At 53.6% G+C, this 13261-nt stretch overlaps 1 protein-coding gene across 14 annotated transcripts in view; it reads right to left on the bottom strand.

Annotated features, from left to right (window-relative positions):
• Positions 1-13261, bottom strand: part of TSPAN9 (tetraspanin 9) — a 206056-nt gene that overhangs the window by 85878 nt on the left and 106917 nt on the right. For 13 of the 14 annotated variants that reach the window (XM_078450165.2, XM_078450166.2, XM_060658693.3 and 10 more), the window contains one exon: positions 512-591. In XM_078450165.2, coding sequence (XP_078306291.1) covers positions 512-574 — 63 coding nt within the window. In that variant the 5' untranslated portion in view covers positions 575-591. Of the gene's footprint in view, positions 1-511; positions 1418-13261 lie in introns of those variants that run through there. The other variant, XM_060658695.3, reaches the window with a different exon arrangement.

Below are 13261 nucleotides of genomic sequence, written 5' to 3'. Positions count from 1 at the left end.
GGGACTCACTGAAGGAGTCAGAGGAAGTGACTTCCACTACCCCTCCCACTCCCACCTCATGCCCACAAAATGCTGCAGATTGTATTCTTGTGTATTCAGGAAAAATACAAGAAGAAACTCGAAAACCATCCACACTTGTGCCGGTCTTCCACTCAAGGTCACAGCTGTTAAAAATTCTGGCCCCACACCTATTTCTGCAGGTTACCCAGCTGGAGGCACTTCAGCATGGGTTTCTTACAGGGGAGGGAGGTGGCAGCAAACTTTGTCAGCCACCTAGGAGTAGAGTATCTCCTGGAAGACAGGCAAGTTAGAGCCTCCATTCAGCCACCACGGAGAGAGAAAGGAAGAGAAAGATGAATGAAAGGGGGGGGGAGGACAATTTTTTAAAACCCCCACACTTACCGTTGTGCAGAAAGCAGGGCAATGCAGCAGCCAGGAGGAAGAGGGTATCACGCTAGGATAAGCAACGAAGAGGAGAGGTGGCAAAGGAGAGATAAACGCAAGGACTTACCCAGAATATCAAATTGAAGAGGAACATCATGTACTTCAAGCAGCAGAGGCAGCCTCTGGCCATGTTGCACTTCTTAAATTCTAGGAGAAAAACAAAGGACAGGTCCAGGTAAAACACCACGTACTTGCTGCCTTTGGGTGCATTGTACTTGTCAGTCTTAACGCCAGCCTCGGCGCGGCTCTGGCCCCGCGAGCCCGCGGTGCCGTAGAAGGCGCCGGCCGTGAAGCCGCGGCCGAACGGGCGGCCGGAGGTGGACGGCTTGGCAAAGTCCGAGTCCTTGCTGTCCAAAGATGGACTCCGGTGGATCGAAGAATCCTCGCTACTCGACTTCTCCATGCTCGCGTCGTTCCCGGGGGGCGCAAGGGGCGGGGGGCATCGCTCCCGGAGTGGGACGGAGGGGGCGCCCAAGTCGGGCGCGGGCTGCGGGCGGGCTGGCGGAGCCCTGCACGCCCCCTCTCTGTACCCGGGCGCACTCCCGGCCAGACCCCGTGCTCAGGGGCCGCTGCCTCTCGGACGGCGCCCCGCTCCCAGCCGCCTGGCCCGGGAGGGCTCTGCGGTGCGGCGCGGCTCGGCTCTACGCGCGCTCGCGAACGCTCTCCGGGAACCCGCTGGCCTGCGTAACTTAACGTCTTTGGGGAGGCTGCAATTTGATTTCTCTTTCCAAAGCGTCAGCTCGCCTCCCGGCTGCACCGGCCGCTCCACGCGCGGCACAGGGCGCCAGGATCCAGGTCCCCGGGCACACCTCTCCCTGCCCAGCCCCAGCGCTGAGCCCGACCACTTCGCGGGCGCTCCGCCTCCTCTCGCTCCGCGACTTTGCGGAGCTGCTCGCCGGCCCTGGGCTGCCCGGGCGCGCGGCGGGCCGTGCCGAGGGATCCGCCGCAGCTGCCACCGCTGGGCTTTCCCGGCGAAATCCCAGCCCCGACTCCTGACTCCGAAATTGCCCGGAGCCCCCTCCCCGGGCCCTCGGCCCCGCCCCCTGCTTTGCATCCGACCAATGAGCAGTAGCCCTTACGGGGGGCGGGCAGCCTCCCCCTCCCCAATGACACATTATCTTTAATAGGATTAGCGTTCTGCTGTGTGCCTATACAAGTGCGCCGCGAGCCCTCGCTAAATGTCAAGGGCTCTGGAGCTGGGGGTAAACCAGAACCTTCATCGGAAGGCGCTGATCTCTTCAACAGGAGAAAGGGGGGCGGTGAGAGAAAGGGAATGGCTGGAGGTACCAACGACCCAAGGAAACCAGAGGAAAGGGCTGGGGAGGACAGAAGGAGGAAAGAAGCGCGGCCACTGTCGAGGTGGCCGCCGCCCCCCCCCCCCCCCCCCCACCGTGCACACGGGGGCCTGTCCGACCCCGGGCACACGGTCTCCCTGCTACACACACACACACACACACACACACACACACGCTTTTGCACACGTGGGTCTGGCTACAGCTTGCAGGGAAAAGAGACCGCAGGGGAGGCGCGAGGTGTGGGAAAGGCGCTTGGGGCCTCCGCGGGGCGCGCGCCGCCCTCCCCGCCCCCTCCGCGCGCGCGCGCGCACGCTCCAGCACACACGCGGCTCAGCGACGCTCCTGCAGCTGCGCGAGGCCCCCCAACCCCCACCGCCCCCGCGTTCCCGGGTGGGATGCGGTGCTGGCTGGGACCACAGCCGCGATGAGAAGAGTAGGTGGCAGAAGTAAGGTCCTGCCTTGCCCCTCTGAATCCTGCCTATGCCAGGGTGACGTAGGAGTGCTCTTGGACACAGGCAGAGTCCTCTCCCGTGAGGAGGGCACGAAAGGGGCTGGTCAAGGGAAACAGCACGAGGAATGCTCTAAGGGACTTGGGGAACATCCAGGAGGAGCCTTACATCCCACTGTAAAAAAAAAACAAAAAACAAAAAAAAAACCAAAAAAAAACTGCACGTGTGTCTCCTGGGCTCGTGCAGAAGTCTGCACTGCTGATCTGGGGCTCCCATACTTGGGAAACAAAGAAAACTAGAAGACCTGGGGGGCAAGAAGTCCACCTCTCTTTTCTGCCCCGAGGAAGAGAGTGCTGAGAGCCCCTGAGAGCAGGGCCAAGTATTTTACCAAGCTCAGTATCCCAGCACCTAACACCGGCCTTGGCCTCTAGGAGGCGCTAGACAAGGATGGCTGGAGAGAGGAGAAATTCCGGCCCCTCCGTGGGAGTGGGAGTGTGAAATGTCCACCCTGGAACCCATTAGACATTTATTCCACCTTGCTATGTGCTGAGCATGGGGCCAGGCCCTTGAGGAAACACATAAGGTGTGCTACTCCCTGCCCTTCAGACACACACAATCTAATCAGGAAGACAGAAGGACATTAATCACCAAGGCGATGGGCAGGAACATAATTGGCTGTGGCCCAGAGGGAGGAGGGCATTAATTCCAACCACAGGGACAGGAAGACACTCATCACAGGTTGGCTGTGGTGGTCCCATGCTGAGTCTGCACTCTCACTGGCTCACAGCCAGGGGTACAAGCACCCCACTTCTCTAGAGGGACCTGCAGTGGCGTTACTATTCTAAGCCCCTTCCCCACTCAGATGGCTGCCCAGCAATGAAAGCTAATGAGCATCACAGCCATGACACCTTGGTCTCCTGGCTGGGCACAGTGGTCTTCTGGATGCTTTTTACAGATGAGGGGCACGTGTCTGGCTGGCTCCTGACTGAACCCACTGCCACCTGACTGGAATGGCTAATGTCTTTTGTCCTCTTCAGCCCTGACCGGCTCCCACGGGCTCCCGGCTGCCACTCCATTCTCATAACATTACTTCTTTGATGCAGGAGAGATCATTTACCAGCTGGACTGCGAGTCAGGAGACCTGTTTTTCACTCTGAGCTCAATTTTGAGCTGTGTGATCAAGAACAAGGCAGTTTGCCTTTCTGAGCTACCATTTCCTCCTCTTTAACATGGGGATTAATAGAGCCTCCCCCCAAGAGGAGTTGCGAGAATAAACTGAGCTGGCAGGTGTGAGACCAATCTGAGAACCATAAGTAAGCCCTGAGCAAATGCAAGAGCCTGTTATCACTAGTCTCAGAGATTCGGTGGTGTCAGCTAAGGTGCTCCCAGGCTGGCCCCTCTACCTTCTCAACTCTTTCCCCCTTGATTCACACCTTGTTCAGTGAGAATAGCCTCTGCGTTGTCTCTGGATCTTCACCTTCACTTCTAAGTGGGTTTAGGCCAGTAACTATTTCCTGGTGGGCCAGGGTGAAGGACAGGGTAAGAGAAGAGGAGGCTGCCAGTTAACAGTTCTGCTCACTCCTGGTCACCCTTGTGGGAAGGGCATTGAAATCCAGGTCGTCCAATGCAGGTCGTCTGTCCATTAACAAAGTTCAGTGATGTCCTCTCAGGGCACCTGGCTCAGCCATTATAAGAATAATCAGAGCTTTGTAAGTCCTCATTATATCCCAAGCACCCAGCTTCACACACACTGTAACTCACGGAATCCTCATGACAACCCTACAGAATAAGGATGTTATTATCCCCATTTTAAAGATGAGGAAACAGTATGATTTCAAAGCCCATTTCTTTACTCTCTTGAGCTCTAAACCAAGTTCCCACCCTTGGGAATCTTCCAGTCTAAGAGACAGAATCTAAAAGCACAACAGGGAACCTGAAATTGCATGTTCTGATGAGAGGTCATTAGATAAAAGGATCTTAGGTCAGGGGGAAGCCTTCTGCCCCCACTCCAAGACCATACCTAGAGAAGCCCAAAGTAGAGCAATATAGCACGTTCCATGACAGGACCAGCAAAGAGCGTCCCTTATGTCCCCTGGAGCGAGTATGGACAGGGAAAGAGGAGGCGGGAGGGCATGTCAGGAAGGCATGGGTATGGTACATGCAGGGGGTAATGAGGAGACAGGACTGCCTGAAAGTCAAAGTGAGCTACTGTGCACGGCCTTGCATGACACAGGAAAAGTTTGGACTTCATCCTGGAGCTTCCCAAGCAGTGGAGGCACATGACAAAATTGGTGCCCTAGGAAGCCGGGTCTGGCAGCAGCATGGAGAAGTGAGAAGATCAGCTGCTGTGGTTGTCCCGATTTCTTAATATTTTGGGTACATAAGTAACCACCAGGGATCAAAGGTGGTCTGAGACACCATGTCTCCTGCCCACCCCCGATCCTCAACCACTTGCCATGCGCAGGAGAGCTGGAGCCCTTGAGGATCTCTGAGCATGTGAACAAGACAGAGCTGCTTTGCCGTGCCTTTTTTTTTTTTTTTTTTTTAACAACAAAAAAAGTGAAGCAAGTACAGAATCCCCAGAGGGGAGAAAGAGAAGTGAATACGTGAAATCAACATGCAACATCTCCACTGACTGGCAACTGGGGAGATGTGGGCTCCGAGTAAATGTCAAGCTCTCTCTCCCTCTTCCCGAGTTTCTCAGGCTTGCAGTGTGAGACACAGCTCAGCGTTGGTCACTCACTCACCCACACACAATCAGAGCTGATGGGCCAACACAGATCCCCTTCCTGACCTGCACTGAATGTTTCTGTATTTGGCAGTGTGTGCAGCTCATGAGGTATCCTGTACCTCCAAGCTTCAAATAGGGCAGCCTCATCGAGAATTTAGATTAGACACGAGGTGACACTTGCTATCCTAAGGAACGTGTGAGATGGGCCACCTCTGATGAAACTTACCTCATCCCAATTTTTAAACTCCAAAATTGGGATCTTTCTAAGCAGTATAGAAAATGCTTTAATTGCTAAGCAAACCATTTACCCATGGTGCCAAAAGAAAAGAAGGCTGGGGAGGTCCCTAACAGGGGGCAATATCCCACAAGGTTTACAAGAAGGTTCAACAGACAAGGAATGGTTAGAAGGGTCCAGAGGCAGGGGCAAGTCTCCCCTTTGCCATGAAAATTAAACAGCTACAAGGTCACATGTTACCATACTTGGCCAGGATTCAGGAGGATGGTAACAATGCCAGTGAAAGGTCAGAGTAAAAAAGAACTAGGGGTAGTTCTGGTTTTTATGCGTTAAGTTTCTGAGACTAGTAAGGAAACACTGCTTGGCTGCAGTGACCAGGTTCACGGTTAGACAGGATTGCTCCAGACAGTCTACCAAGGGTGGTCCAGGTCCCTCGCTCTCTGGGAAGAGAGTCCCCAGCTATTTGTTCGGCCTACAATTATAGTTTGCCCACATGCCTCTGCTCTGGCCACCAGGCTTCCCCAAGGAGGCAGGGGCTGGATCTGAGCCATTCCATCACCCCCCAGGGCCTGTCACAGTGACCACCACGGGGCTGGTACTCAGAATTCGTCAATAGGTAGAGGGGAAAGAAAGACCACCATGCCTAAGTCCTGGGTTCTCTCTAAGGATAGCCTGAGAGCCCCAAGTTCATTAACCAGAGGATGGGACACAAGCCAGAAATCTATGGAATTGTTCCTGGAAAGCAGGCTATCTGAGGCCATCAGAACCTGACGAGGGAACTCAGGAAATGTAAATTTCCCATCTACAGATAACAGGGTATAAAGGCCACAAGGTCAACCATTTTGTTCACAGCCATATTCCCAATACATAGAGCAGCATGGGATGGGTGAGGAAACAGACACATAAATAAACTTACAGATCTGAAAGCCATTTTGGAGGAAGACTCAGGAAAGGCAGGAAGTGGAACACAGGGAAGACAGAGGCCAAGCTGCTCATGGACCCCTCCCCATCCAGGGTGGGGATAGAGGTCCTTTAAGAGGTGCTCTAAGGACAATGCACGTTTGCCTCCACTGAGCCCCTGGTGAACTCGTGCAGGCTCCCTAGTACTGCAGTCACATCTCAAAGCTCAAGAGCTGGCCATGATCGGCCCCTGTCAGAGGCCACTCCTGGCTACTGAGAAGCCATGACTGTGAAGAGACCCTCAGCTGTGCATCCACACTCCACAAGTGAGAGGTGAGCACACTGGTCAGAGCATATGCTGGTGATACTGTGAGTAGTTAGCTCTGAGAAAACTGGGTTATGGCTATAGACCAACCGGACCGCTCATCAGGAGTACTAAAAACAAGGCTTCTAGATCATGAGGAGCCAGGTGAAAGTATGTATGGATCGTCAGAAAACCAGCACCCCTCAGCACATACCACATGCCCTTGTGACTGTGGGGCCAGAGGGGTCCGGGTCTGTGAGAAACGATGGCTCAGATGCCATCAATAACCCCTGCCCATACCCACCACCCGACCCAACCTCAGAGAACAGAGTTCTAGCAAACTAATGTCAGGGAAGTGCTCTGAGCTTTGGGACTAGATGGACCTGCATCCAAACCCCTTCTGGAGCAAGTTATTCTAGAACTGCCGAGAAACCTAGAATGACCACTTACCCACATGTATCTCAGTTTCCACAACCACAAAATGGAGATGATAATGCACACCTCCCCAGACGGTAAGAAGCTAGAGATTAGGGGCGCCTCGGTGGCTCAGTCAGTTAAGCGTCCAACTTCAGCGCATGTCATGATCTCACGGTTCGTGAGTTCGAGCCCCACGTTGGGCTCTGTGCTGACAGCTTGGAGCCTGGAGCCTGATTCGGATTCTGTGTCTCCCCATGTCTCTCTCTGCCCCTCCCCTACTCACACTTTGTTTCTCCCTCTCTCAAAAATAAAAATAAAATAAACATTTAAAAAAAATGAAAAAAAAAGAAACTAGAGATTAAAGGTTAACACTGTAATGCACACAGCACAATGTCTGAAACAGAGACATTCAAAGGAATTGAGGCGCTATTATCATTATCAACATAATTATTATAGTAAATATGGTCCCAGTCCCCATCTAATTACAATGCAGTTGAACAGAGATACAACACATAATCAATACAAAATGTTCTGTGGCTCCAATTCTAAGGTTGAGCCCTGGCAGTTCCTCTTCCTCAGGCCCTCAGTTCCGGGCCCCCTTGTCCTGGGCCCAACACCCCTACATTTGGCCAGCCCATGGGTCCCAATGCCATCCACCTGCCAATGTTACCTAAATGTTTACCTGGATCTGCCCCATCTTCTGAGCCCCAAGTGCACATACCCAGCTCCCACTTGCTGCCTCACAGGCAGCTCCAATTTCACATGCCCCAGAGGGACTGACCTTGCCCTAGCCCTGCTCCCCAGGCCGAACCCTCCCCTTCTCAATAAATGGCCTAACACTCAACCCATTCCTTATGCCAGGAGCCCAACACTCACCCTTGACTCCTCATTAGCACTGCCACTTGCTCCCACCTCCAATCAAACACAAGTCCTGTCCAATGAGCCACCTTCTACTTCTGTCTCCATGGGCACTGCCCTGGTCCCATCTGACACCATGTCTCACCTGGGCTCCTGCCTCAGCCCGGGACAAACTCCCGTTCCCACCTCAGCCCTAGGTCCTCTTCACAGGGCACCAACACTGTCTTGTCACTCATGGTGTTCCCCTACTTTAACCCCTCCAGAGGCTTCCCACTTCCCTGAGATTAGGGATGTGTGTGTGTGTGTGTGTGTGTGTGTGTGTGTGTGCGCGCTAGTCTACTTTCAGTTGGCACCACTGGCCCCAGCCTACTTGTCCAGCACCATTTGCAAGTAAGTATTCTTCTCTTGCTCATTATGCCCCAGCCAGCAAACCCTCTGAGCTTGCTCTCTCCTCAGAGCCTTTGCCCATGCTGTTCCCTCTGCCTGGAATGCTCTTCCTCAACCCACTGCCTGACTTAGTTGTACGCACTCCTGAGCTCTTGCAAAAGAGTTTCTTCTGGTTTGCTGGCTACCCCCACAGCCCACACCGAAGCTCCCCTGCCCATCAACAATACAGCCTCAGCACCACCCACCTCTTCTTGCCTAGCACAGTTTGAAAGTATGCATTCATGGGGCGCCTGGGTGGCTCAGTCAGTTAAGCCACTGACTTTAGCTCAGGTCATGATCTCGCGGTTTGTGAGTTTGAGCCCTGCGTTGGGCTCTGTGCTGACAGCTCAGAGCCTGGAGCCTGCTTCAGATTCTGTGTTTTTCTCTCTCTCTGCCCCACCCCCGCTCACACTCTGTGTGTGTGTCTCTCTCTCTCTCAAAAATAAATAAACATTAAAAAAATTTTTAAAGAAAGTACACATTTATTGAGTGACAGTTTGCCATCTGACTCTCCTATTTGACCATGAACCTGAGGGCAGCAGGGATTGGGTCTGTTTTTCTCACTGCTGTATACCCAGTACAATGCCTGACCAATGGTGGGGGCTCAATAAATACTTGATAAATGAATGGGGGCTTAATACAGGGTGTGCACAGGGCAAGCCAGTGTCATTAGGAAGGGCCTTCCAGTTGTATGGTCACTTCAGGCCACCTAAGGAACAAAACCTCAAGATACTAGTTACCTGTATGATCTCTAGTTTCTCAACTACAAAACAAGGATCTTGGACTAGGTGGTTAAAGGCACTTTCCAGAGTTCCAGCCCTGAAATTCCCACTTGTGAAATGGGAAGATGGGTAGGGCTGGACAGGCAGAGGGCAGGAGGAAGAGTGTGCTGGGAGGGGAATGGCTAGGCAAAGCCAGAGGGCAGAAGAGTGCCCAGTCAAAATGAAGCTTTGCAGAAAGTGCATAAGGGAGAGAGGTGGGGCTGGAGCAGAGATGACCCCGGATGCCAATTAAAAATCTGCATAGGTGTTTCCCCACCTCCTCCTCCCCCTACGCCTCTTGTCAACTCCACCTTCCTCCACCCACACTCCCACCAAGATGAACACATTCCAAGTTGCCATTTCCTCTGCCTGGAACTCCCTCTCCACACTTCTCTGACTGGCTAACTTTCACAGCCCAGGTGGCATCCGGGTGGCCTCCTCCTAAAGTCTGTGCCCCTCCTTGGAGCTCCAGAGCCCGTCGCAGCATGGCACTGCCCATTCGCCACCTTCCCCGACCCCAAGACTGCACTCCTTGAGAGCACGGGCTGTGTCCATCACCTTTGCAGACCAGCCCTTCGCAGTGTCTCTCACATTGTACTCTTAAACACACAGGCACTCTTAAATACCACCAAACTCTTGAGTGAGGCAGTGAGGGTCTTTGAGGGGCTTGTGAGCCAGAGATAGTCGCTCTTTAGAAAAATGCCCCTTGGCTTAGAGCAGGGGAGGCTTAAGCAAAGAGCAAGAATGGACACTCCCAAAGGACAACAGTCTTTTCTTTGAGGCGGTTTATAGAGTAAGAGGGAGCAGCGGAAGCTGAGCCCTGGAAGCATAGGCTGGTGGTCCACCCTGTGCGATGCCCACCTCTCGGGCCCTTTTTCCCAAGAAAGTCCCAAACCAGCACCGTCTTTCATCCCAAGCCCAATCAGCATCCCGAAAGGGCCTGGTGTGCAACACATTGTGCTGGACAGACGTACCCAGACCCACAGATGCACACACACTGAGCCATTCACTCCAGGGAGACAGAGAGAAAGAAAGGATTTGTTATTAGTACTTATCAAAGAGGGCAGGTGGCTTCAGGGAGGATGAGATAAGGCCAGACCGCCAGGCACAGGGACGTGTGATGAAGCCTGAGGTTTATTGCCATGCACCAGTGGAAATTTACCGACCCAGCAAATCCAATATTCCTAAACCACTCCACAGAGGGCACTGACTTGCCGGCTGGGACCGCGCTCTCTGACCCAGCATCCAGCCTGCCTGCGAAGCTGGCCCTTGCAGCTGGGACCCTTCCGCTGATTCAGGAGCTGCTGCCTGCTGCCTCCCCTCTTCCCTCCGTCCCTCCGCTGAGCCTGGAACCACCGTCAGGAAGGGTAGTGTGTGAGTGGCACCTGGGGATGCTTGAAAGAAGATGGAGAAAACACAGTGCCCCGGGATCCACCAGCTCTGAAGTCCTCAGGGGAAGGGAGCCCACACTTGTTCTGCCCCAGCTGAAGACAATGAGAAGCGTGTGGGTGAGCGGAGGGGAGACATATTTGGGCATCCCTATTGGGTACTACCAACTTGGCTGTCGAAGGACTCCCAAGTCTCAGGGCGCATGAAGCCACTTGTGGTCTCTGAACTCGCACCAGCCATTGGGTAAAGTGCGGCAGCAGCACCAGCCAAAACCCCACTGCATCTCTCTTCCCTCTGCCTGCCTCAGGCAGACCCACATCCATGCAGCTAAGTCAGACAAGGTGCCTCCGGCTGAGAGGGCCTCAGAGAAACATCCATCCCAAACCTGGAAGCATCTTTCTCATGTCATAGTAGTTAAGATGAAAATGGTCACCAACCACACCCTTCAGTCTGCTATTTGGGTTTCCAAAGCTCTCACGGTCCTGCTATGTTCTTCCAAAGCCTCCCAGATTGTGCCACAGAGCTGTTGTAACCCAATCTTACATGACGCGTACCCAACCATGTTCCCCTGACCCAGACGTGCCCAACACATGCTAGAATGCAGATGGCATGCACACACGTTCCCTGTCACGGCCCCCCCTCCTTAAGACTGCCAGCCCTACTCTGCCTCCCAGCTGCCACAGTCTCCTTACTGCCTCCAGTACTCCTCCTAAACTCCCCCTGCCATAGGCTGCCACCATCACTGTCCAGAGACAGGGCTCAGGGATGCCACACTGCCCCTCTCACCGGCTCAAAAGCTTCACTGGCTCCATGGGGGATTTAACACAAACACTCAAGCTTGGCATTTGAGACCTTCCACACTGTACTTTGTGGGCCTTATTTCCCACGAGTCCCTGACCTGTGCCCTGTGTCCCCAGCAGTCAGAGCTCCTCACTGTTCTCTGGACACGTCCCCACCTCCCCGCCTCGATACGCTGGCTCGTGCACTGCCCTCTACCCATGAAGGCTCCCTCACCCATCTCTGTCTTTAGTAAATGGTTCTGGACTCACCTCAAATGCCACATCCTCCATGAAGAAGACTCTGATCCTAAGGGTCCCCCAAAACTTAGAGGCCCTCTTCTTGTTCTTAACCTCTCTTTGAGGCACTAAGTTCACTCTGCCTTGTATCATGGCTGTTTGCATAAATGTCCTCCTACAAGACGACAGAAAGATCTGAGGGGATGAACTCACCGGTATGCCTCTTGCAGCAACCAGTCGGATGTGTGGTGGACACTTAAGAAATCTGAAGGCAAATTAACTGAATCCCTCACACAATCCCCATGGCCCCCAAGCCTCACCCCCACCTTCATCATATGTACTCACCTCAACCCATGAATTGGACACGCCTGACACTGCCCTCAGCCTTTCTGGTAGGTGCTCCCCTTGCTAGATCACTGGCATTTGTCCTCCCTTCTGGAGGCCCTTTCTGGGGTCACCCACCAGATCTGGCCATCTCCTGAACCACCGGAGAGCTCAGGTGTCCAGCCTGGAGCTCAGTGTGGCTGTGCTCCGTGAGGCCCCATGTGCCTGGGTGGCTATGTGTCATTCATCCCCCAAGCTCTGGCCCCAAGGGGCGCTTCTATATCCCAGTCGGGCCAAATGCCAGGGCACACCTGCTCTTCCCCTCCCCCACACCACTGCCAGAGGAAATGCTAGCCCGTAGCCTCGGCCGGACACAGCAGGGACAGGCACTGAGCACTGGCACTGCCCCACTCTCCCTCCACCCCCAAGCCTGAGCCTGACCAGCATCCAACCTGGCTTATCCCCGATCCTTCCACGAATGCACGCTCAACCATGCGGCCCTGTCTGCCCGTAAAGAGAGCACAAGACAAACACTCCTGCCGCAGGGAGCCAGGCAGAATAGGGGCTGGGGCCCCGGTCCCAGCTCGGACACCTGCTATCGGTGTCACCTGCGTGACCAGAGGCATACTCTGAGCACACATTTGTTAACTGGATGAATGAATGAGCACACATTTTCTTGTGTGTAACCTGGGGCTGGGTATGGTTGTGAGGGACAGATGAGGCATGGTCTGGGAAACTGCTTCATCAAATGGGCAGTTCTACACTTGGGAACCTTCCAGCCACACACACACCGTAACCATCCAAGTTACATGAACTCCATGTAAAGTCAAAGGACACTATACTGGTTACTAATCACTGAAGATTTCCTGGGCTCACTACCGTGGGTGTTACTGAGAAGCATCAGATCTTAGGAACTAAAGATCCATTTGGGGGAAGAGCAACAAAATGAAAGGACAGCAGGCGACAGAGGCCCACGCGCATGTGCCAAAGCAGGTGGTACACACGGAGTGCTCAGGTGACCAGCCCGAGGAGGGTGGGCCTATCTGGGAAGTCTTCCTGGAAAAAAACAGGATGCATGCTGAGCTCTCATCCTCACTGAAGGAGAGCAGAGGATGGGGTCCCACATGCCCGAACACTGTAAGCAAAGACGTGTGACTCAGCTTGTTCAAGGGGCTTTCGTACCTAAGACTGCATGTGATATTCACCACACTCCTACCAGATACATGAGGAGGGCTGTCGTCTCAGTATATGAACGAGGAAACTAATCACCAAAGAGAGGAGAGGGCTTGTCTAAGCTAGTTAGGGGCAGGGGCACCTGGGTGGCTCAGTCGGTTAAGCATCTGACTTCAGCTCAGGTCATGATCTCATGGTTTGTGAGTTTGAGCCCCACATAGGGCTCTGTGCTGACAGCTCAGAGCCTGGAGCCTACTTCAGATTCTGTCTCTCTCTCTCTGCCCTTCCCCCACTCGCACTCCATCTGTCTCTCTCTCTCTCTCAACAATAAATAAACATTAAAAAAAATTTTTTTTAAAGCTAGTTAGGGGCAGAGTTGGGACTGAACCTATGTCTCCTGACTTCTAAACCAGAGACCTATCCTTACACCAAGTGGTTTTACCTGGTCCCAGCACTGGAGCCTGCTTTTATGCACGAAGCAGACCCCTACTGAGGCATGCACATGGCGTGCTACATACACAGAGGGGGGTGAAGGAAAG

This window comes from Panthera onca, chromosome B4 (genome assembly GCF_046562875.1).
Source record: "Panthera onca isolate mPanOnc1 chromosome B4, mPanOnc1 haplotype 2, whole genome shotgun sequence".
In the NCBI taxonomy this organism is placed as follows: Eukaryota; Metazoa; Chordata; class Mammalia; order Carnivora; family Felidae; genus Panthera; species Panthera onca.
The sequence above is the reverse complement of the archived record's forward strand: the minus strand, read 5'-3'. Positions and strand labels throughout refer to the sequence as shown.